This window comes from Rhea pennata, chromosome 4, assembly GCF_028389875.1.
Source record: "Rhea pennata isolate bPtePen1 chromosome 4, bPtePen1.pri, whole genome shotgun sequence".
In the NCBI taxonomy this organism is placed as follows: Eukaryota; Metazoa; Chordata; class Aves; order Rheiformes; family Rheidae; genus Rhea; species Rhea pennata.
Genome location: NC_084666.1, coordinates 70258062 through 70284331, shown reverse-complemented (window position 1 = coordinate 70284331; position 26270 = coordinate 70258062). Strand labels below are relative to the sequence as shown.

General features: G+C 38.4%; 1 protein-coding gene across 2 annotated transcripts in view; it reads left to right on the top strand.

Annotated features, from left to right (window-relative positions):
* Positions 1-26270, top strand: part of CCSER1 (coiled-coil serine rich protein 1) — a 621814-nt gene that overhangs the window by 308353 nt on the left and 287191 nt on the right. For both annotated transcript variants that reach the window (XM_062575026.1, XM_062575025.1), the window contains exon 7: positions 13765-13842. In XM_062575026.1, the coding sequence (XP_062431010.1) occupies positions 13765-13842 (78 nt within the window). The remainder of the gene's footprint in view (positions 1-13764; positions 13843-26270) is intronic.

Below are 26270 nucleotides of genomic sequence, written 5' to 3'. Positions count from 1 at the left end.
TTGAGAACAGCGATGTTGCAGTAGTATGTTTCTGCATGTGCAGTGCTAAAAATGCTAAAAATTCCTTGCATTGCGTCGGTTCCTTTCGCGTGTTCTGGTGCAGCGCCTTTGTCATGAAATACTTGGTTCTGTTCTCAGAGCAGCAGCCCTTCGAGCACAGCCCTTTGCAGCCGTCTCTGATGTGGCAAGTCAAAAACCCTCTCAGGTTAAGAGGCATGAAAAAACAGGTGGATTAAAATTTTGTATGAACTGCGCATCCAGGAGAGGTTGGGGTGGAGAGCAGCGTGAGCCGCGCCGGTAGCGCGCCTCCCGTGTGCCCTTGCAGCCGGCGTACTTCTGCTGCCCGCCGTGCGCATGCTCCCTGCGGGTGTAGTTCTGTGTCCTTTTGGCACCCCGTTTCCCAGGGAGTTCTTGGTGTTTTCGGAAGGTGCCGGGCAACGCCATGTTGCTGGTAGCTCGGAGGGCGGCTCGGGCGTGGGGGCGCGCAGCCTTGCTGCTGCCTCTGGAAGCTGCCGGGGCGGTACCAGCGTGAGGCCTCCGCTCGGCAGCACGCGCCTGCCCTCACCTCTCTGGTGCTCCGGAGTGAACGAGGCCACTAGCAGATGCCAGGAAGAACGTCTGCTTTTGCTGTAACTGAGCCTACAGAGATTCTTGGAAGCAGTGGCAGCTGCTGAGCTGAAAAATGGATATAAATCATAATGGTGGGTGCAAGGACAAGGGAAGAGAAGCAGAGGAATGGAGCTCAAGAGAGCCATGTAGATAAATTGCTATCAGATAAGCTGGGGTGCTGGCTACTTTATGGCATAATATGAGTATGAATAAAGTCTTACTCCATGCTATGAGTCTAGGAGTTTGCTTGCTAACATGTCTCTTCATTTGCTTTAATTCTTGTTAATTTATTTTTTCTAATAGTTCTACCTAAACTATTTCAAAGAATATTAATTTGTCACATGGTGATTGAGCTAGTACCTTAAATTTGTTTTGTAAAATTACCAAACTGGAAAGGAAATAAACATATAAATAAGATGGCTGGAGATTCATGTAACAGTATCTCCAGAGCAAACAGATAGCTTTTACTGAAACAAAATATTTTCTGTTTGACAAGCTCCTTATATTTTATTGTAGTTAAATGAATGTGAAAGGTGTGTTCAATTTTTCTCTCTGGCATCCCTATTAATGGTGAAGAGTATGAAGAAATTATACTCATTTGTATTCCTGGACATAATATAAATGAAAAATGAATATTTTATTGGTAATGACTCTATCAAATGCTTTTCAGTTGTCTCAAGTGTAATATATAATTCCATTGCAAAACAGAAAAATGAAAACAAAGTGTTCAGTTTTAATAGCTAAGGGCTCTAAAAATAACAATAAGTCAATGACAGGTACCAAACAGGCAACTTTAACTCTGCCTTTCCTTTGCAAGTTACATCATTTTCTTGAGCAATGCACTGTAGCAGTCCTAAACTGCACAGACCCTGGGGCAGAGCAGCTGTGTCAAAATGGAGATTCACACTAGTCTTCGAAGCCTGTCATATTTTTCTGACATACAGTATTTATCCAGCTTCACAGTATATGCTTTCTGTAGCAGAAAGATAATTTTGCTTCTTTAACAGTCGTAGGACTGTTACACCAGAGCAACTAAGTAAGGGATTTTTTTCTGTGAATTGGAGTCGATTTTATATACACACACACACGCAAATTATTTATATATATAAAAACACGTGCATGCACACACCCTAGGAAATGTCATTAATTTTGATTTGTGACATTAGTCCTGGTTCGCCAAATCTTTATGCATATCCAAAGACTGATGTAAATAGTTCTATTCAATTGATTAGATTTGAGGTCTTGATGCAGTCTGTTGTCAAAGGCAAGACCTGGATTATAGGTCTGAATTAATTGTTGTGTTTCCTGCTGACAAAGAAAGTGAGTGCTGATGAGAAGTATCAGCCCATATGATTAGACAGAAAGAGAAGAGAAGTAAAAAAGTGGGAAAGAGAAGGAGTGGTTGGTTCAAGGGATGAAAGGTGATTATTTTCTTATTTTTTTGAAGAAACGGGTTGTGTAAGATCCTGTGCAAATTAAAGAGGATGAGTCAAAAGGTTCGAGTAAAAGACAGTGGAAATATATCTGGAAATAGTCTTGTCCTTACATAGTAATGTAAAATCTTCTCTGTTGGTGGAGGGCAGAACTGAAAGGGCAGAGGTGATTCTGGATGGAAGAAAACTGACAGGATATTTTCCAGAGATTTTTGTAGTTTAAATGTACGAGTGGGAGAGTTAGATCAGACTATTGTGTGGATAGGCTGAGAGTGAGCAACTGAAATAAAAAGATGGGATGGGGCACTAACACTGGTGCTGAAGTTCTTTCTCATGGCAAGGGCTATTTGAGCAGAGAAATATGTGTTGCCAAGCTGTACAGTCGAGATTAGGAGTGCCGACGAGTGTGTAGATGAACTGCAGATGCTAGTATAAAGGTGGAGAGAAAGAGGAGGAATGTCAGGTGCAGTACCGCTCAAAAGACACGAGAGAGTGGTGGGAAGTAGGTAGAAATAGCGGGAACAGGCAGAGGAATCCCAGCACCCTCCTTTCCAGTTGTTGGTCTGGGGCTGGCTGTATGAGACTGGCTGTAGCCTTCAGCAAGAACAATCAGCAGAGTAGTGAGTCATGGATGGCAGGGCTGGGGGGGATGGGATGGGCCAAAGGAGAGAGGCAGGGAAGGTAGGAGACTTTCAAGTTCAGATCTTTGGCACGATAGGAGTGGTGGTGGTGATAGGATGGATATGGTGTGGAAAATGATGTGAACAGAGGGTATTGTGCAAATATTTTAAGAGGTAAGAAAGAGCGGGTGCTTTTGATCTTGATTTGAGCTGGTGGGAACAGAAGGAAATACTAGAAGGGAAGGGGAGAAGAGCAAATAGAGCAAGAAAGGCTGAGGAGAGCTCACCACAGCAAAGCCAGTTTCCACTGAACCCGCTGACAGTGTGGGAGCTGATGTTCCCGTCATGTATTACCCTTCCTAAGCCTTCTCTTAGGAGTTACGAATGCTGCCTGAAGGTAGGAATTCAGTGTACAACATTTCTACAAAGCTGAGGAATATTTGTTCTGCTTTGACTAACTCTACTTTGAAACCTGTTTCCTGCTTCCTAATGTAAAAGGCAGGCTCCACGTGCTTCAAAACTATGTCTATGGTAACATCACAGCTTCTACATTTCAGGAGCTGCAACACTGCCTCATAATATAATGTATATCAACTTGATGAAAACATTAAAGACACTTCAAAGCAAGTAACATGGCAGAAGTTACTTACTGAATTTTACTTTATTTCTACAATATCATGTAGAAGTGAGGCAGCCAGTGAAAGTGTACTTCAAATTGTAAAATGCCACTTACATTTTTTTTTTCCTTGCAGTGGGGGGAGGGGGGAGAAATCTGTATTCCTTGATTTAGCAGCAGAAACATGCAGATGTTTAATATTTTCTTTAAGCTGTTATTGGAGAATGCAAGGCAATTTTGAGAATGAAGCATCTGCATCTAAGCAAGTTAAAATAACCTGTCAGAAGCAGTTCCATACCAAAATTGTAAAAACCCTTCTTAGAACTGATGAGAAAGTGAGAATAATTGCAGTCACAACATTTTGAAAGTACAAAGTGCCTTGTTAAAGCCACAGTGAAATATGGAGCAATTTAAGGAATGTGGATCTTTTTGGGAGGCACAGAAAAAATAAAACATAACCTCACATTAAAAGCTTTTCAGTGTGAAAATCTGGCAGTGTTGTTTCTGATACTTAAAAAATAAAATGAAGATAGAAAACAACCAGACAATTGAGCAGTGAATTATTAATGACAGGTTGCATTTGTTTAAATTCAACTTTAAAAAGTAAGATTTATTAATATTACTAAGCTAATTATCTTCATTCACATGAAAACAAAATGTGGCAAGGAAACTGTAAACAGAAAACAGCACAGTCGCAGCAGGTATCACGTCTGGATATATTACGTATGGATAAAGAGATGTAATGAATCATAAAACGTTTTTTTTGTCATGAGTTCAGCAGATGAGAAAGTGGGTACATTAAAGAAAAAATATTCTTTAATAGAAAATGCAAGAAGATTTTTTTCTTGAAAAATTAATTTCTATTTCTCTTTGAGACTTACGAACATGATGGACGTCTTTCAGAGCTCCATGGAAAGAAAACAGTTGATTGTATTAGTATGTGAGTACAGAAACTGTTTTGTTGAGAATGGTACCTGAATCTCTGCCTGGCAATGGCAGATACTTCAGAGGAACTTACAGAACAACCTGTTTCAGGAGCAGTTCTTTCCTAACCCACAAAGACAGTTACTTTATCACGTCCAGAAGCATATAAATGGGTATCTCGTGTATGTTTTTATTGAAAGTAATTGTAGGTGAACCTCTTACTTGTGTTAATATCTGATTGTTTTGGGGTGCAGCGTGTGTCTTGGTCCCAATACGTCATGGCATATTAATGATGCAGAATACACATAAATGTTTAAGAGGGAAAAGGAAGAGATGGTTCTGTTATAAAATTTGATCCTTTTTAGATTCATTAATTAATTATGTCCTGTCTAAGCACTGTATATGGAAGGGCAGAAAATTGATGGGTCTGTAAGATATAGGGGGCTGAGAGAGCCCCAGGGTGGAGTTACTTTACAGATACAGTCTCTGGGCTGATGCAGACATTTTCTGCCAGAATCAGGCTATGACTGTATTAAGAAGTATCAATGTGGTTACTTTTAGGGCTTAAGCTTGCAGGTTGCAGGTTTTGGACGAATAAAATGTCCTTATGACTGTCACTGAAAAAAGACATCACTGAAGCTATCACACGAAAAAACCTTTGTATTTGCTACAAAACTGAACACAATTTGAGTTAAAAATGCTTGCATTTAAACCTAAAATGAGGAAAAAGATCTCTTGTGAGGAAAGAAAAGGAACTGAAACAGGCAGCCTTCAGATTTAAATCCCAGGAGAGTACCTAGTTCTGTCAGCTGACTGCCGAAAGAATAGAAAAAGCTGATGTTATATGATGTTATTGGTGGAGAATGTACACTAACAATGTCAAGGCTGGGAAGGGTAGTCAATGAAGCATGAAAGAAACAACAGAAACTTAAGAGGAAGCAGAGCTTAGAGTTTTGCTCAAGGAAATCAGTTTTCCACTGTGTTGTGTGTTGCAAAGAAAGTGTTTGCAGTCTGAGAAAGCAACCCTACATTTTCATTAGAACAAAAATATGACCAGAATTGCATTTAATATAATGTGTCACAGTAACAGTCCGAGCTCACAGTGACAATCATTGATGATCCTGCAGTGCTTTTCACTGAGAGACGATGTTAACCCCAAAGTCATTGTCCTAATTACTTTCAAAATTACGTTCTGCCTGCAGATAGAAGTGAACAGGCATTTTTTTAGATATTAACTAGAATTCAATTTGCTGTTTGAGAAGGTAAAGGTAATCTGCCCTTAGAAATTAATGGACATCAAATTGGACCCTTCATCTAACCTCTAGATGCCGTGGAAGTATCTGCCCAAGTAAACTTGTGTTGCTGTTTATTAGGAGTCTTGTGGAGGAAACTAGGAATAAAGACCAACAGGAAGGGTAAGAAATGAAAAATCAAAGAGGGAATAAAGAGAACAAAGAAAGAAATGTTTGTCATTGTATAACTCCATTAGTTACCTAGTGCTGTGTATGTTTTTTGTTTAGGGAAGTAGCACATTCATGTACATTTATATGCTCATAAAAAAGAAGTTTCTTCCCTCCTCTCTTTGTGCTCAGTTGCAAGTCAGCACCCTCCAATTCCTGAGCACTTGTGTTCGGAGCCTAATTTCAGCTTTTTATGATCTTTAAATTTGCAAATCTAAAAACATATTTAGTAAGGAGTTCTCCTTGTGCCAGCCACAAGGTGTTTTATGTTAAGTATTTTCATATTTTTACTTTCAGGTATGGAAAGACAGATACTAGTAATATAGGTTAGTGCTGGTACTTTTGTATTCTTATACTTCCTCATTTAATATAAAGAGAGAGGAGACAGCTAATTAAGAACATCTAAATATTGTGAATAAATGGTATAGAAAGAAAACAATGTGAAAATATAATCTGAGTTTTAGCCACTGTAGCGCTGCAACAAATCATGGACTGGTTATATAGTCTTTATATTGCTGGTTGGTTATGGGCTTTATACCCTAAATAATAAACTAAAGGAGCATCTTCCTGACTATTGTTCAAAGTAGAAACAAATAGCAATCAACAAAATATCCTTCATCCTCTCCTTTCTTACTTTAATGTGCAAAATATTACATTTAATGTATTTGCCTGTGAGCTTGGGACTCCGAGTCTTCTATGACAAACAGTACTAGATGTATAAGCACTGCTAGGTGACAGATCAGCATCTGCTCTTAAGTGAGCTGCAATTTTGCACTGACATTTCACAGCTCAGGTTATTAGCTTTCCTTAGATTCTAAGAAGAGGAATCGAGTCTAATTTGTCTGCCTGTATATGAAGCGTTGGTTAAAAATCGGTAAATAACTGAACCACTAAAAACTTATTTGGCTATCCACACCTCACATGCTAGCATGAAAAGAGGCAGCAGAAAGTCATAGCAACTGTACTTTTTGTTGTGTCTCTGAGATGTGAGCTGTGATAACTTGGCCTTCTAAGCCATGGCAGCAACAGTCTGTAGGCATTGTACCAGGGAGATACCTAGAAATAGTAATAAATTCAAATATCTGAGCTGATAATTGTAAGTATTAGTAATTCACAAGTATAATCAACTATACCTACTAGTGAAAGACAAATGAAATGGGATAATAAATAAATAAACCATCTAGATTGTATTCAAATGTGTTAGGAAACAGGTATAAACATGTTTAAAGGATGCACTTCCATTCCTTGACAATGAGAGGGAAAAGGAGGTGTTGCGGAAGATTAATTGGATGTGGTGGGATGGGAGTTGTAGTTGTGTTTTGTTTTTCAGTTGAATTTATCTGAAAGTATGAGTGTGGCATTCATTTTGAATGTTTTTAAAAGTGAAAGACTTGAATTCTATTAATCAACCTTCAACTTGAATTTAGAAGTTGAAACCATAGAGAAGATAAGTGACATCCTGACAACCCAGAAACTGAATATGGTTTTGGAGTGCAGTTGTGCTGATCTGTTTAGCTGTAGGCAATTCCGGACATGACAGTGCTCAAATAGGAAAAGATAGTGATAACAGTAAAAGCTCTGTTGTGCTTCTAGCTCGAATATCAGGCAATTGTAGCATTTGCTAAAACCCACCGAATAGTTACCTTTCTCATCTTGGTCACTGTTAACTCGCTTCTTCCCCTGTGACTCACCCAGAGTTGCAGTACTGCTTCAGTGCAGCCTTGAGTCTTCAGCATAGTCACAACTGCTCGTGCCTGCATTGCACGAGGTGTCCAGACCGTCCTCTTCTGGAGCAAGGTATGTGCCTGGAGAGGCTATTGAAATTGGAGGGGATCAGGCAGCCTTTTCAGAGCTTCCTCAAGCTGAAGAGATGTGGGGTAACAGGATGTTCAGCGAAAGATACATCTGGTATCAGAGTGGTATCTGTTTCTCTTTCCTTTGTAATTAGAAGGAAGTAAAAACAAGAGATCCTGTCTTTAAGTTCATGGGTTATAGAAACCCATTTGTTACTGGAAGACTGATTAAAATTGATCACACAGTGTTCACAACTAACCACAGTGAGCATAACCAATCAATTTTGTGAGCACTGAGGGTTCATAGTTTGTATTTTAGCACTAGGGCTATTAAAACAACAAGCCCTATCAATGTTTGATACAAAGGTAATTTAATATCTTTAATATCCTTAGATATTAAATAGATGAGAGTCCTGTTCTCTGTTGATGTTGTTACTCATGAAAGATTCTAATTGAAGCCACTGGGAACTTAAGTCTTGTTTACCCAGAATGAAGCCCATAAAACTATACTCAGAAAATTTTCTGAATGTTTTTTCCCATACTCTAGAGGTTATTTCTCTGTAATGGTTATTCAGGTGCAAGATAGTAGAAAGCTCATTTCATATATCTGGTACTTTTGTTAACAAAAGTAATTTTAATTCTGCTATCTTCCATTGTTTATAGTTGTTTTATTTGCAGGAAATTTATGTATCAGCAAAGTTTCTTTATGATGTTCAATAATGTAAAAACTACAGAAATCACAGCATTCCAAAAGCTTGTAGGGGAGGGTTGCACACTCTGGATGAACAACCAGAGCGCCTGGGCTTGGTGAATTCCTGCCTTCCAGCTTTGTTTTTAACAGTCTTCTGTAGCTTTGAGCAAATCACTTCACCTTCTTTTTCACTTCTGTTGTTGATAAAAGGAAGTAATGATATTTAAGCACAATATTTCATAAAGATACTCCGTAGATCCGCTAATAACTGGGCATTTATAGTTCTCTGATTACTTTCAGTGTGTCAGAATGTCATTACTCAGCTGCTGACTGCACTTACTTAATATCATAGTCGTACTCAATTTCTAGATTATAAAATGGTACTTTGTGACATAATGGTACAACTAAAACTATTGCCCTGGAAGTAAGTTCAACACTCATCCCCTACTCCTTAGAAAAAGCTGTAAAGTACACAGATTGTCCTTTCTTTTCTTTAGTTATTATAAGGATTTATTTGTTCTCTAGCTCTGATATCCACTGAAGGCTTTCTCTGCCAGCATTAACTTCTTGGATCAATAAATTGTGATACTGATCTCCAGAGAAGTCAATGTCTGCCAACTATCATTTCAGTGTTTACTTTTGTTGAAAAGCAGTTGTAGCAAACTAAATTGGCTTCTGTCACTGGATGATATACAGTGTATGGTCCATATTTTATGGCACAGTTAACTAATGTTGATACATAAGCCTCTTCCTACAGATTAAAGGCAAGACTCTATAGCTAGAAAAATCCCAGTTTATGAGATAAGATGAAGCTGTTTTCATTTAAAGATCAGTGTTGAAGACCCAAAGACTGGAAGATGGCTACTCTTTTTTTTTTTTTTTTTTTTTTTTTTTAAGAAGCGTGGTTTTAACAACATGTATTTTTATATTCTTGATCTGGTATTCTGCTTGGAAAACATGACTACATTTTACCAGAATGGAATGTGCTTTTTAATAGGTTTTCTTCAGTAATTTATTTTGTCAAATAACAAGATTTTGTTATTGCTTCAAGCTGAAACATTTTGACTAGTGAAGTGTTGGAGGAAATAATCTCAGCCCTTGTAAAGAGAAGATAATGTAGGCAAGGTATGGGGTGGTGGACAGAAATGCAAGTGAGAACAGCACTTCCAGTCAATCAGATAAGAAAATAACACTGGCTGCACTGGGCACAGCCCTGCCTTGGGAGCAAGGAGCCTGTATGCTCAGTTAGGTAGAGGTTAAGAGGTGGAGGCCAGCCCAACTGGACCTGGGCCTGAAGGTCCGGACTAGTCTCACTCTGGGGCTGAGAAGAACCTGCAGGGGTCAAGCGTGTCTCGTGGGGCTCAACCACGCAGGGCGGATGGTCCTGAAGGAACCGTTTTGCCACTGTTGCAAAGTGGAGCGTTCCTCCTCTGCTGAGAAACCTTGCGCTGGCCTTGCTTTGCCTCACGCGTTGTGTGAGGTGTGCTCTCAGGTCAAATATCAGTGGCGCTTTTATGGGCATTCAGAATGACTGTGCTTTACGCAGCGGGATCACAACCGTGCCAGGAATTACGTGTGTTATGCAACATGCCAAAGTATGAAAAATAGTGGTGTCTAAATAGTAGTATTAGTAAATGGTGTCACTATGGTAGCCTCAGGATTTAAGAAGGGCCTGTGTGAAAAAAAATGTGTGTGGGAGGAATCCACTATAAGGCAAAAGCAGTTAGCAAAGTAGTCAGTTATGACTGTATACATGCCTGTATGCCTTGTACCTACACACCGTGCAGACCAGGATACTTGTAAACAAGGATGTTGTCACAGTATCAGTGGAGACACTCAAGGTTCAGCCTCCTCTGGACTAAAGACAATCTCAGTAGTATTTGGTGTTAGAACTGTTCTCCTTCCTCAACAGCTTCCAAACCAGAGAGCATCTCTGTCTCCCTGCTGCTTGGCGAACTTCCCTGTGATGCTGGCTGCCGGCCCCTGCAGGGATGTGCCATTGCCCCATTTCTCACACTTAACCCTAGATGACCATTGCCATTAGCAAGTGAATTTGCATTGCTGCAGCCTGCAGATTTATGAAATGGTTCCTGTGTTCTGAGACAGACTTACAGAAGTAGAAGAAAACAAAATGACACCAAGCCTAAAGCTACCTGAAAGCAACGCCGGAAAGAGCTTCCTTCTGTTTCAGCCTACTAAAAAGGCGGGGTTCTGTCCTCAAGCAAGATCTTCATCCTGCGTCAGCAAACGGGAAGCTGCTGTGGGGGTCCTTTCTTGTCCGAGACTTATTTTCTTCCTTTGTTTGCCTCATTCTCCAGAAGTCTCCTGATAGTTAATCACAATTTAATGTTTCTCTCTAAGGATTAATGATTACCACTGCCTAGCAGTGATTGCATAGTACATGTTCAGTGGCACAGTGAGGATGATGTATGTTTAGGCTGATCAGCTCTAGGAATTAGAAAAAAACCTCAAGCATGGTCACTGAAATCTTGGAACGATTATCTGTAAATGTCTAACGTCCATTTGCTGGATTCTAATACACAGCTGCAGAGGAAGAAAAGGTGCTAGTTTATGATGTTCATAAGAAAACTAGTTAAGGAAAAGTGGTTTTGCTCTTTTTTGTCATGAGCAAGACATTATTTTCTCAACTATTGTTCTGGGAAGTGGTTCAATTGTTTGATATTCAGACATTTTTGGGGTAAAAATAGAGCTTAGGTGATTAAAACTTTGCAATATACTCTGCCGTTTAAAATATTAAGAGATTTGCAGCAACCTGGGTAAACAGCCCAGTCTACAAAACCCAGTGACAGTATCATTTTGCATTAAAAACACATTAAAAGAATGCTACAGTTGCAGAGCTAGGTACTGCAAAATTAGGCTATGTCCTAATTTACCTCTGTTTTGCCCAATATGTGTAATTATGATAGGAATGATGTTGAACATCTGCTATGATACTTAACACAGGATTATAGCCTAATGGTGTAGCATCTTCTAGGTAATTTATGACTGAAATCAATTGAGTTTAAGCCAGACTCTTTGCTTTTCTGAGAACAGAATTGCGTTACGGTATGTCAGATAAGAAGTCCTCCTTGGATGAATTCCTCACAGTTCTGGGGGATTTTTTATGTATGAGGAGCTTTAGAATGCAAAATGTGATTATGACAAATACCCTGTGGCTGGTAAATCTAGATGGCTGGTGGTAGATAATTTGAAAAGGTTAATATGTCCCTTCAGGAGGGCAAGCTGACAATATCTCTCAAAGCAGTGATTAGTTTGGAGAGGTTTTTTTTTTTTTTTTTTTTTTTTAATAGCTTTAATAGTAACAACCCTGTTGATACTGTCTCTCTCAGTTCTCCTATAATAAGCTCTACCACTGGGTTTAATTAATTCACACTCGCAGAGAAGTTGTTGTGCGTTCCTTGTGGACGAACACTGCTGAAGTTACTGGAGGGACCACTGCACGTGTGTATATGTGGGCAGCCGTAGCTGGCTGCAAGCTCCTCTGCCAGGGCCCCAAGCTGGCCAGACTTGAACCGGCTGCGGTCCGGGAGCTGTGCAGTCGCTGTGGCCAAGCTCTCGCTGTGAGCGCACCGTTCGGGCACGGTGCCACGCAGCCGGCTTCCAGACCTGAGCTGGCTCGTGGCCAGCCAGCACGGAGGAGCCTCAGGTTTTTCTGAAGCCGTTGTGTGGATGTGCTCTGAGGAATTTTGTCAAAGCAATTTCGGCATCTTCGGGGTTGTTTGGCCTTTCTGAGGTTGTAGCTGTATTTGAGAATTTGCAGAAACTGCAGCTGGTGGAGAGCCGAGCAGGTACCAATCTGCTCTGCAGCTTTCAAGCAGAGATTGGACTGTCTTCCTGTTCGCTTCTCATTGCATGTTAGGGTGCTTGGTTTGGTTTGGAAAGCAGCTACTTGATGCTTTTTTTTTCTTTTAGTTTTTTTTTCATTCCGTGTATTTTGTAAGACAAATTATGTGCAGCTGAACTGACTGCTTTTTAGACAGACTAGTCTCAAATAGAAGGTCTCCGGTTTTGACTGTGCTTTGAATTTAATCTGAAAGAGCTGTGTCTCACCTCCTTTTAATGAATAGTAGATTTCTGTTTCTGTGAGGAAAAAGCTCAGAAGTCGAAGTGTTAAAATTCGTAACTTTACTGATTACCAAAGCCATGGATTCAGCAGAGATATTGGTTTTCTGACATACTATAATCTTCCCTATTCCCAAAGAAGCTCTGGCTTCTACAGGTTATAAACTGCTCACCTCTGTCTTCCTCCTAGAAGAGAATTACCACATCACCCTTCGCTTTCTCTTTACTAACATCCCTTTCATTCAAAAAGTATCTATTGTCTTTTCTTTCAGATACAGTGCAACTGATACCTATTTTACTAAACTCATTCTTCTCAATTTTCTCAGTAGGTATTAACTTGGAAGTTTGTGCCCTCTATTTCAGATCTGAGGAAGGGATTTGGTGTCCCAAATTTTATCTTTTTTTTTTTTTCCACTGCACTAGTTAGTTGAATACGATGTGTTATCTCTGCGTACGAATCCTCTCTTGCGTGCGTCCTTACAACTTCGTGGGTGCAGCAGTGCTGTTGGCTTGCGGGATCTGTGCTCGTCGAAGGAGTCGTATAGGCTCATCGCGGTGTGAGAGCAGATACCTCATTAGTTAATTGCATAAGTTTAAGCCATTAAATCATTCTGCAGTGCAATGCCGCTGTATGAAAAGGAAATATACTTCTGGCTATTCCTGCAAACATGTTCTTTATGCTCTCCATTATAAGTTTTCTTTTTTCTTTTACCTCTTGACAATTTTTTTTCTCAACAGATAGTGTGTGTTCTAGTTTTCTCCAGAAGTCTTTGATATTGTTTGTGGTTTTTTTTCTTAAATCTAGATTTGTTCTCACAGTCTTGCTACCATTCAGAAATGCACACAATTTTCTTACTGCTTTCTAGAGCTCTCTCATCTGTAAAAGTAACTATTATGTCAATCAGTATGTTACTAAAATATCGCCTCACAAAGACTAGGTTCTTAGTTAGATCAGTCTTTCAGACATTGTGTCCAGATACCTCCATTGAGGTATACTAATTTATTTTCAGATTAGCTTTGCTGTTCACTGTATGTTTACATATGTTAACTTTTATTTGCAAGATATATTGACTCATTTTGAGGTAATCTTTTTTTAAACATTGATCCAAATTGTTTCCTGTAATGTATAGCTTTCATATTAGCTTTGCCGTATGATTTTGTATCAACACATCAAAAAAAGTTGTAGTTTCCTCTCTATGAAATAATTTCTGTTTTCTCAGTTATCCTCCTGTATTATGCTTTTGTAGACACAATTTTTGAAAGGAGAGTTAATTGAAAATACAGAAAATATAAAATGCTTATCCGTTAGTAAAATATTTATTTAATCTTTTACTGATTAAAGATACAGTATAGATTGCAATTGCTTTGCCAATTTAGTTCTGTTGAATCTTCTTCTAGTTTTAATACATACAGCGTTGTTTTTGAGGGCTGTTTTTTTCAGAACGAAAATGCCATAAAAGGCATGGAAGAGCAGTATGGGTTTTCAGACCCAAAGCTTAACTGGAAGTGCTGACTGCTGTGTGCTTTACTTTCAGAGTACAGACATGAGTCCAGCTAGCAGTACCACCTCACTTCCGGTCAGCCCTCTTCCTGAGGAGCCGGTGCTTTTCAAGGTACAGTTAATCACTTTTGTAATAAATACTGACTATGACTTTTGGCTTATTACGTACTAATACTGATCTGCTATGAAGTGCTGGAACTATTGCTTCACTTTCTTAAAATTACTTTGGTATCAGCAGATGTTCTTATGCAGTTCTCAAGAATTAGAACAAAATACTCTCATTTGTGAAAGGATTATTATTCCACTAACACAAGAGACTAGAACTAAAACGTGTTATTTAAAAACATGAAGACTGTGTTTTTATATATTTTATCTACTGGTGATATATTTTGATATGTGTATATGTGCTTTAATAGATCTCTCTATACATTGCATTTCAAGTGCATATTTTAATGGCACACGTAGTTTTCTCAAACATGCAAGAAATCTAAAAGGCTTCTCAAAAAACAGTTTCACTGTAAATCCAGTGTAAACCTCAGGCCTGTCGCTGTTGTTAGTTATGGTAATCAGTGTACTTTGGGTGTCCTGGCTGTGAAAGGTGCTGCTGCACTCCATTTTCAGCTTCCCTCTTGGCAAAGGAAGGTGAAGTTCTTAGGAACTTTGGTAACAGGGTGCTCATGGCAATGTGCAATTTTGTGATGGTTACAGTGTGAGGGAAAGGTGGCCCTATTTCATTTTTTTTTTTTGTTTAATTTAGCCGTCTGCAGAAGCCTTGGGGCATAGAAAGGCCACTGACATAACCTGGTTTTCGTGGGAGTTCTCCCGAGGCGGCGCAGCTATTTCAGGGGGTGGTGCCACAGAAGGCGATACATAGGTGATACCTATAGTGTCCCCTCAGTGTCCTTATAGAACTTCAATTGCTGTGCCCACTCTGCTTTCTGCACCTCTTTTCACATTTTTTCCCCATTTCTCCCATGCTTTGTGTGTCTGTGCAAGAGTTAGATGCTGTAGCTCATAACCCTGCCCGCTCTGTCTGTGGTTCATTAGCCACCCAGTCCGTGTTCTCGGGTGCCTCCGGAGTAAGTTACCCTCTGTTGTCATCCACAGAGATGCAAACGGGGCCTCTGTGTTCAGCTATCCACTGGTTTTCGTTTCTCTTTGGAAATTTAATGTTTTTGAGACCCCCGGCTCTTGGTCCATTTTGACTGAAATTGAGCAATGTTGTGCCAAGATATTAGAGCATAGAAATCTTTTTTCCTTGGAAAACCAGGCTAAATACATGTTCAAACGTCCTTAACGTTGTAAGGCAGATTCTGTAGTTATTGTTTATCCCTGTGCTCTGCAAACAGCAAAGGAAGAGGCGGCTCAGCCCACCTGAAGGTAAGAAAATCTAGCCTGAGATAGTTATAATAAATGCTTGAGTTCAAATCCTCAGCTGATGTAAGCCTACACTACTCTCTTCACATTAGCAGCACTCTGACAGACACACCACAGTGCATTTATTTATTTTTAAAGGAAATGGTGCTTGTATAGCTCAAAATGGATTGTAAATGGCTCCTTTGAAGTGGAATAGTTGCTCTGCTAAAGAAATAAAGTATTTCTTAATATTGAAAGTCCCCTTCCTTTATATTTTGTAGTAGAAAATGGTACAAGAGACTGAAAAATAAGGCAGGCAGTTTTGTTTGGTCTTTCATTTTAAAATAATTTTCTCAAACAGGAGATACATTTTCCTGTGGAATGTATGTAAATTTTGATGTCAGACCAAGAAAAAGTCAAATACCTCTCACAACTAATGCTGTTAAGTAGAAATAAAAGTAATATAAAATGCAACAGTTTCTGTTATTGCTTTCCGGCTTGCTCCTAGGGAGAACAATATTGTTCCAGTAGTAATGTGAGTGAGTGGTTTTAGAAGCCATAACCCTTTCCAAATACTATCAGTCTACAATACCGGCTTTTGATGATAGGTTATATATTTGCCATACCAACATAATAATAACCCGTCCCGCCTTCTTGCTGTGAGAAATGAAAAAATTGAAAACAAAAAAGCTCTTCTTTGTGATTCTGAAAACACAGATGCAGCAAAAGAAGGCAGTATAAGCGGTTTGTCTCTTGGAATGTTTGAAGATTGCTTAAGCTAATAAGCTTTTGTATTAATCAGGGAAATGAAACCAAGACTCTGTTCTCAGTCTTACCTGATTTTATACCAAGAAAGAGAACTGTCCCTTCTTGGATTTTATCAGTTTACTTTCAAAAGAAAGTCTGCATTTCTGTATTAAAAAAAAAAAAGCATGCAAATCATATCATCATACTGTTATTGCATATAACTTTACCAAAGCAGATGCTTGTGATTTTTAATCTCATGAGATATGTGATCTATAAATATGAAAGAGAGCCAAAACTTGTTCAAAAAACATTTTAAGATTTCGAATTTAATCACAGGAAAGTTGGAAGCAAAATTCCCATGGGAGTGCTTGTGTGTTTCATTTCCGCTCTAGCAGCTCTGAATTCAGCTACCATTTTCACGTTATATTGTGTATGCTGTGATATGCAGTATCACCTGAGAGCTCCAAATCTTCTCAGGCAATAGTCTGGAATATTTGGGGGGAATATTCCAGAATAATACAACAAGAGATGTCCCACCTGGGTCCATTGTATACCATTTTTCTTTATACAATTGCTATATTTTATTTGTGTTAATGTAACGTCTATAAGGGAGTCTATCTAAAAACAGGAAAAGAAAAGATTAGACTAAGAAGTTAAAGGGAGCCAGCTCCAGAGCCATGCAAAGGTAAAAGCAATCCAGAGGAAATGAAAGCATAAGGTTCCCCATTCAGCAACCTTCACTCCCTAACTGCTGTAAATAATAAAATAGTAAAAAAGGAAGTTGGTTTTGGCTGAGCAAAGAGCACAGTAGTCAGAAAGATAACCAGTTCTTTATGTGGCTTTATATTTGCTATATATGTGCAGAGTTAGCTGTACACTTGCATACAGAGCAGCTCTCCCTAGCTGTGCGCTTTAAAAGCTTAGAAGAAAATCCTGTTCAGACAAGTATGCAGACAGTGCACTTTTCAAAAGCTTTTCTCTCCGTCAGATCTAAACCAATCTTTGATGAAACACTCAGAGGCATTCCTTTTTCCATGTGAGTTATTTTTATGTCAGATTTCAGTTTTCTATCCTCATCTGTTTTCCATGGTTAAAGCTATTAAAAAAGCAAGATCTGTTTCTGAAAAGAACATCTTTGTTGTTGGTGGTGGTGTTTTACATAAACTTTTTTTTGTAGGGAAGAATCTTCCTTTGAACAGGAATTTATCCTTTTGTCCCTATGTAGTATTTCTTGGAGAATTACAGTTTCATCTTTGGAGAAAATGTGACATGGCATTTGAAAAATTTCTGAATCAAGAATTTGAAAAACAGGGCAGAATGGTATTTGTCATGCAACCTTAACTTAAGTGTTTATTCTACATTATAACAGCAAAACTGTAGCTGGCAAAAATATGACTTACATTTAGCTGTAACTACCTATATCTATGTTTACAAGCTGTAATTTAAAATAATTTTGCCTTTACACTGTTTTTGAAAATCGGTGAAGAGAGGAGATATTTCTGAAAGGTCAACTTACAGAGCAGCATCTTATCCATTTTTTTAGAACCTGTTTCTTTCTCCTGCTCATTATATCACATTTTATTATATTAATATTTTCTTAATTTTAAAGTTATTCTAAAATATAGTGACAGAAACTTTTAAGGCAGGAAATCAATGTGAGCCACTGAGTAAATAGTGTAGATTACTTACAGTACGTAAAGATACATCATCTGTTATAATGAGCACCAGTGTCAAGCACAACCACAGTGGTACACACTGTTGCCATACTGCAAATACTAACCATAATAATAATTTATTAAAACAATTTTAATTGCATTTGCATTCTATCATTAACCTCAACTATGCTTTATTAATTGGCATTAAACATAAGAAAAAAATCCTAATACTCTTTCTGTTCTACTTTGAGAGACCTGAGAATTTCCTAAGCATTTATTACCTTACTGTATTTGACTTCTGTAATTAATACTCTTGATGCTAACGCCGTGAGTGAGGAACACAAATGCCAACACAAGCAGCAAAATTAAACAATCCTTAGCAGCGTTACTAAATAGAAATTAGGTCTGTACTAATAGTTCTGCCATTCATCCTGGAGCTCCATAAGCTCTGGAGCCTTGATACTGGCTATATTCAAGATCTTTGTAATCACTAGTAGACATGACTCTTTGGCAACCTGTGACAATTGTGTGTACAACTTCACCAGGAGGTAAATTTTCCATCCGAATGATAATCAATTTTGTATTTTTAGTACAGATGTTTGGAAGAGTCAGTATGACAGTTACGATGTTTGCTCATTGGCCAAGGCAACATATCCTTGACAACGTTACTGTACAGATCTGCCTGAAGAAGAGACCTTGTCCTAATGTAAAGTTAATTAGAAAGATGGCCACAACTTGGGCTTTTACTTAATAAGGCTATTTAGACTAGTTAGTTGATACAGAGCCCATTTACCATCTCTTCATTAATGAAAACATCCTATTTTCAATTTTTTGGAAAGTATTTGCCAGTGCATCTTTGAATGAGAGCATTTTTAATGGATTGCTTCACACACACCCCAAGACAGACCCAGAAATAATTGCATAGACATTATGTCCCACTCAGCAGACACAGATTAGGATTCAGTGACTCTCATTCAAGGGCTGGAGGCTTCTTTAGCTGCTCTCCCTGTCATGTCTACCTGAAGTTCTGCCTTGACTGAACAGCATGTAAGGTTTGAAGCCTCTGGTTTTCTTCTGTTAGAGAAATATTTTCATTATTTCTACTAAAGTGACTAGTTATAGAAGTATGATTCACTCAACTCTAATCTGTACCCACGGATCTCCAGCTCATTTTAAACCTCTCTCTTGTCTCTTCTTCTGAATCTATTCCCCCCACTCTTTGCTTTTATTTCCTGTATAACAGTATTCCCTTCTTCTCAGAGTCCTTATGTTGGGCTGGTTTTGTAAAGACTTTCAAAAGTCATGTCATCACTGGGACTTTCTGCTTTTGAAAGTCTTCAATTCTGTCGTTTGTAATTTCTGAGAAAGGTTTTGTACATCTAATTTGTTTTCTTAGTTTTTATCAGCGTAGTATATGAGAGCTGCAAAGCCCTGAGCTTACTGTGAAGGTAGGAGGAAGAAGTAAATATTATGGGTCCTAATGCGAGCTGCATCTGTGCATGCATTCATTGTCTTGCCCTGTTTCTTGGTAGCTTTGTGAGTGCTTTTCCTAAGGAAAAGCAAGTTTGTCTGAGCAGAAACGTGTCACATCTTTGTCAATAATAATTGCCTCAGCTCATCCAGCCAGGAATGGATATGGCTGTGGAATTCTCCTCCTAAACTTTGATTGATATAAAAGGCAGTGACTAGAAGTAGCATCATCGAAATAGAGCTTAATGGAAGCAAAAAGTTAAAAACAACATATACTTACCTTGTTTTCCCCTTACGTAATCAATTCTTTCAGGCTTTAGCTTATCCAGGCCCCTAAACTGAGCCTGGGAAACAGGTTGTCTCTCTTCCAACATGCTTTTTGTCTTCTGTCGATTCTTATTTCTTGCTCTTGTAGAAAATACAGCTGTATTTATGGCTAGATTTTGAACGTGCTCTCAGGTACGTTGTGTATGTCTGATGAGTAAGATGTCTTGTACCATGGAGCCAGGCATATATACCTCTTCCTGCCATTTTTAAAGGAGGAAATACCAAAGACTGTGTAATAATTCAAAAATATTTCTATACAGTTTTAGGAATACTGCATGTGATTTAATCATTGAGGTAATATTACTCCTAGCTTCTTTGGATTGTTAGACTGTTTTTCATGAAAGCAGTTGTTTTGAAGCAGCTCTCTTAGGGGAAATTGGATGAACAAGAAGAAACAAATAGACTAAATAAGCAGTCTCCCATGCAAAGCAAAGCTCAGGACAAAGGATGCCTCCAGGGCTACAGCGCCATCCTTGATTGGGTAGCAGTGGCAATTGGCAATTAACTAATCTAAGTGTAATGAACTGTTAAAAAGTGACAGACTGATTGGAATGAACATTAAGAACCCCTCAAACCTCAAAGTTTTTTTTTTTGTTTGTTTGTTTGTTTGTTTTTTTTTGTCTGAATGGCTTATTTATAGTTAAGGAAGAAAATGTTGCCAAGACAGAAGTAATTTTAGTGTGCCTGTAAATATCTAATATTTACCAGGTACCGTGTAGGGATGAGACAGACAAATGTTTACACAGCCAGAAAATAAGATGATCTCCCCTGAGGTTACCTTTAAGCCTTCAGGGACTGCAGCTCAAAGTTTGGTCTGAAAAAAAAAATATATGCATTTATTTACCTGAAGAGAGAAAATGGCTGAAGGCCCAATGCCTGAAATGAGGGATCACTCAGACACATGCAGGCTCAGAGATACAGTTATCGTAGTAGTCTTTAAAAGATTAAACTGTTTTTTATTTCAAGGAGTCTGGTATTGCAAGGAGCAGAAGTAACTTTCTGGTGTCACCAATGTAATTGCTGAAAGGGACAGGACTGAGGCTGGGAACTTGAACCATTTCTTTCCCCAAATTTTGAACATATATTCCTTTTTCTGTTATTATGTTCTTCTTGGTTTATTAAAACTGTCTTGTGGAGTGAGGGTTGTTTGAAAAAGCAAAATCTCAATCATTGGCCAAATTGCTGATCTTAATTCTATAAAATTATTTTCTCAGCCAGCCATAGACAGAAAGGATTTTATGTCTGTCTTACTAAAATCTCCAGAAGCTACCAGAAATACAAATGATTTTTCAACCACAGACATATAGCTGGGTCATCATTACTCTTTTAGTTGACAGAGTCTCCAGTCTGCCTTAAAACTGAATATAATCAGCACTACAAGGGTAACTATTAGGTCCATTAGGCTCCTTTTCTTAGGTGGTCATGGTATCACACAATGAATTCTGAGACATACGTTCGGGTAAGTGGTTTCCTGCTGAGTACTGTGTACGTGAGTGGAAAAATCATAACATTTGTAGTATTACGAGTTGCTGAAAACACATTATCACTAGCGATTATGAAAAAGTATTTTCTTGAATCTCCACAGGATGAATCTTGATATCCCAAGGGAGTGCACTTAAAGTTCTTCATCCTAATCATCTAAATACAGGCAGTAAATCCTGCTAAGCTCGCCTTGTCTAGTGACTGCTAGGCACAAGTAAGTCTGAGGTGGCACATGTGCATTCAAAAAATACGACGACTGTTCTGTTAATGAGCACCATTATTCCAAGTGAGACAGCAAAAATCTGTTTAAATCAATGACAAACTACTCACTGATTACAATAGCATGTGCCTTGAATCCAGGGACAGCATGGATTATCTCACAGATGAAAATGTAAATCTGTACTGACCATTCCAACCCCAGAGTATGTTTTCTGTTGTAAATGAGAGACACCTGCAGTGTGTACTTGTATTTCCTTGAAAATAATTAAAATGTAGGACTGATGGGAATGTCAGAATTTGTTTAATAATAATAATTAAATTTCCAGAACTTGCTGAAGCGATAGATTTATCCATCCTGGAATAAACTGGACAAACTAGAGATTTGAAAATGGGTTTCTTACATCTTTATATTTTATCTATCTTTATATAAAATATGTGTGTGTGTGTGTGTGTGTGCGCGCGCACATGCATATGTATATAAAAATATGTATTTTATATATATATAGGTATTTTCACAGTCACAGGCAGTCTCTCTCTCATTCTGATCAGTGATTCCATCTTCTTTTCCAAAAACCTTAGAGAGAAACTTGTGTGGAAAATAACACCTTTTTGAAAAAAAATTGTCTTTGTCAAATAAATATTTTCATATGAAAGTCATCCAGTAAAAAGTTACTTGGTTTCTCTATTAAAACACTCATAAGCTACTTCCTGAGTATTTAAATGAGTGATGCTAATGACCCAGACAGGTGTTTTCAAACATAATCCTTTACTGGAGGAAACAGGCTTCTCATTTTGAAATTCTTGTCAAGTTGGATGCTTGAAAAGTGAGACACTAAAAATAAGTGACTGATTTTGATAATGCTATTCTAGAGATTAAAAAAGCAGACATTCTGGTAAGCAATTTAGACAGCAGTTACTGAGAGTAGGATATATTCAGTTAATTTTAATCATCTAAAATTAAAGGCAAGATTAAATTGCTGAAACACAGATACCATGTGCCACTTAAGAAGCCCAGCTACATCCTACCTTTCCTCTGGCTGCTTCTCCAGTAGAGCAGACAGATTACCAAGCTCTGCTGAATGCTGCCCTCTTGTAACAGTTTGATTGTGTCATGTTCCCTTTTTTTTTCCTTTGGGTCAGTCCCGTGATCGTGCTATGTCTTACGGTAAATTCGAATGTCCCTTCTGAGCCAGGTGCCTCTCTGGGACGTCTGGTTTTGCTGAAGAAGCAGGCCTGGCCTCTGAAGGAGACTGAAAGTGCACTAGGATGGAACTGCACGACTTAAAATGTTTGATGGAGCCTTTTTTCAAATGTAGTGCTCTTCCTCCCCCTTGCCAACCCTGTTCATGGTTGCATAATTTTAATACTAGGTTAGTTTGGAAAAAATCATTTTCCCTATATTTACATAAGAATAAAAGAGTTATAGCATTAGTAGGGTAAGTTTCCTATTCCTGAAAGAGAAGTACCCTGATCTTAGACCATATCTGCATTCTGTACTCTATGCTCTTTTCTTTGTTTCCAATATTCTGATGGTTATCTGTAAATGAAATATATTTGCATGCCTCATCAGTTGTTCAAGAATCATCGAGATGTCTTTTGCCCACAAATTTTGAAAGAGAGGGACAAGTACAAGACCTTTTGTGTTTGTTTGTTGGAGGGTTCTTAAACTTGGAATTGGCTCTTTATAGTAATCTAGGAAAGTTGCATCTCATAGCATGTGTAGGATAAGAAAGCTAGTCTGACTTCTTTATCTATCTGAGACCAATGGCAGTGCTGAAGGATAGAGCAAATTGAGACAATAGAAGGTGTTGGGCATTTACTTGTTGAAATGTCTGAAGGCTGTAATGAGGTGGTGCTTCATTATTGACATTGGGAATATGTATGGGAAGATGCCATTCCTAGTTCAAGCAGCTTACAGATTACTGTAACACTTCTTTATATACTGTATTTTTTACCTAGTGTAATATATTTTTAAACATTCTTTTATAAATAGTTGAGTGTGATACATCTATAAATTGCTGTGAAAAAAACAAGCAATGCCTTCATGAATGAAACATTTGATGATGGGAGGAAAACCAGCCCTTAAACAGTTAGCCATTCAGTTCTAGGTAGCTGAATAATGAACAAAATATTAACCAGATTGTCTGACAAAAATTGACAGGGATTGACTCAACCAAGAGAAAGAAACTTTTTTTCAACTGTTAGGTTTGGTGTCTTCAAACAAGCCTTAATTCTAGAGAAGAGAAGGAGGGATGAAGTTTTATTTTGGATAATATTATCTAACTATTTTAAACTTATTTTACCTGGCCTTCTGTTAGCCAAATTCCCCTTGGTGGCATTTTGAGAGTATCTGTACTTCAAATGTCTTTAAGTAAGTTGTATGTCCATAGATGCCATATATAACTTACTGGAATGATATGAGAAAGTACTGACTTCGGTGATTTTTCAAAAGATCTCTGGTAGATTTGTGTTGTATTGCTAGGAATAACGTAGAAAATAGACAGCACGAGAATGTTTTGTGCAGTCCAAGCCGGAGGGTTCAGGAAGTGCAAATCGCTGCTGCGTGTTTGCACGGGTGAGGCAGCGCTGGGAAGCGCTTGCGGAACCAGGCTGGTACATTCAAGGAAGCCCGCTCTCTTCATATTCCCGTTCTGTCTTCTTTCCATTACTGATACTTTTTTTAATGTTCTGTCTCTTACAGCCTTTTAAAATTACTAACGAATACTGCATACCCTACTGCTACATTTTTTCACCACTCTGCTTCCTGAGCATTGCAATTTTTACTAACAGGGAACAAGACCCAAAGTTTAGAAGTCTGGAATTAAATGCTGTTATTACCTATTAACTCATCTGGTAGCTGTTACAAGAATGGGATCCTATAATAAGCTGAGAGGGAAATAAAACTGTTAAGAGCTGTACACTGTTACATGCAGTCAGATGATAGATTTCAGCATTTTAAACAAGAATTCTGAAAGATTAAATTAAAGCTAATCAGGCCATAGCGGAAAAAGGTTTTCTTCAAATGCGTGACAGATTGCAGACAGGTTCAATTCCCAGATCCAGATCCGTGAACCTCTGTGTGTGTTTGTTTTCCCTCGTGGTAGAACGGCTGTTTCACGTCACTGCGTTCAGCTTTGCAGTTAACTCCTAGCACTTCTTGATCTTAGGGAAAACCGCATAGTATGAGCAGAGATCGATGAACGCTTGTATCCCCAAATAATTCTAATCCATCAAAGATTAACGGAACTGAGGATTTGAATGGGGCAAGAGAAATCCTTTTCCGTTGATGCCTCGCAGTTCAATTCATTCCCAGCCAGCAAATATTAAAGCCCAATAATGTCAGCAATGCTGTTCCTCACCATCAGGAATCATGAATGATGGAGACCTCCTGTACCTCCCAGCCCATTCCTTACTCTTCTGAGCAGTCATATCATATAGTCCCAATCCTAATTTGATTCAATACACTTTAGAAAGGGCCTTTGATCCCCAAATGGTCTGATTGGTAGACTGTCCCAGATATTTGTATTCTGGAGGTGTCTCACTATGTTCATTGCTTGAAGTCCTCAATTACCATTTGCCTTAATTGTTCCAATTTTGGGTATCTTCAATAAGCAAGAAAGGAATGCTCGGGTGTAGCTGATTTTTCTCCACGTGCCAGGATCCTCCCAAAACTCAGTCAAGTTTCATATTCATATGTAAAAATGGAGAAGCATACTGCACTCCATATGGACAGTATAGAGTGAGTCTTAGTTTCTAGTGCTAAAATGCCTAAAAATCCCGCTTATTTAAATAAATCAATAAACAGAAATAAAGTTCAGAAAAAAATCAGTGCATCTAAAACGGAACCAAGTGCAGGTTGGATTTGAGGGGTAAAGATGTGTTTTCAAAGGCAAGAAAATATCAAACTTTACAAATAAATTACATTGCTGAAGTTTTGGTTTTGCCTTTCACTAAAAATATCTAAATTTATACTTTTTTCGTAGCCTACCATGCCTGCATCAAATATAAAGTGTCTAGGAAATCTGCACTGACTGAAAATCCTCTGAATGTAACTATATATCCTATAAAACCAGATGCAGTAAGAATATGAAAAAGAGAACTAGAAGGAATACTGGGGACAGTGCATGTTTAAAATAATTTTAAAAGATCCCAGAACATTTTATTAGAGAGCTACTATTCAATTTGCTGTGTCAGTGTGCAAGTCTGGGACTTTCAAAGAAACTATAGTTGTTAATGCTTTTATATTACAAGAGAAAAAAACGTGAAGGTAGTAATATTGTTTTCACAGTGGTGTTGTCACTATGAAGTCGGATGCAGTTATGATACTCTTTGAGAGGGGAAGTAGGACTGAAACTGCATAAAGCCCGTCATTCCTAAAAGAATCAGCAAACTGCCGTGGAGTATTCAGGCTGGCGTGAAGCGGGAGATAAATCCAACTAACCAGTTGTCTCTGTACTATGGAGCAGCTGGGCCTGATTCTTCTTCCTTGCTGCTTCCAAGCTGATATAGCACTACTGCCTTGCAGGGAGTTGTGCTTTCTGTCGTACTTTATGTATTTGGGTGTGAGAGAGAGCCAGTCTGTAAAAATTACAGGTTGCAGGTTTGGACCAGTATTGCTTAAAATGCTTGATTGAGTTTATACATACTGATGCACATATTCTAAATAACCACAGCAGTTATGTGATGTGCTGTCTCACGTAGTCACATGGCAAACAGCAGTGTTGGCAGTATTTCTCAACTTTAAGAAGGAATGGGTCTATTAAGGACTGTGTCAAACTTCCTACCTTTTTTCTGACTACTTCAATATGCTTTTGACTTGTTACTGTTTTTGTGGCGCTGTTCAGATTGCCCGCAGTCAGTTTGCTTTGTCTGAGAATGTTTCCATCATTTGGGACTGAAAATAAGTATTCCTGTATTTGCAAACTCTGCAGGCCGCTTACTTTTTGCAAGCTGACGGAGCAAACCAAAGCTGTACCATTCACCCAGCCCTCACTATAAGCAGCAAAGCTGTTAGCCGTGATAGTAAGGTATTTGCCACATTTACAAATGACCAGGTTGGCATCTGTGGCTTGTAGGTGTCTTCATTATTTTTGTTTATGCCTTGGTAAATCCTTGAGGATGCTCCTACAATTCTGAGTTTATGCATTTTATGGTTATTGCCATGCTTATGAACATTTTGAATAAATAGTATGTATAGTCATTTAAATTATTAATCTTTATTTTTTTTTTGCTTCACTCTCCTCTCTTGACTATGTCATAGTCCTTTCTCCCTCCGCGATTGCAA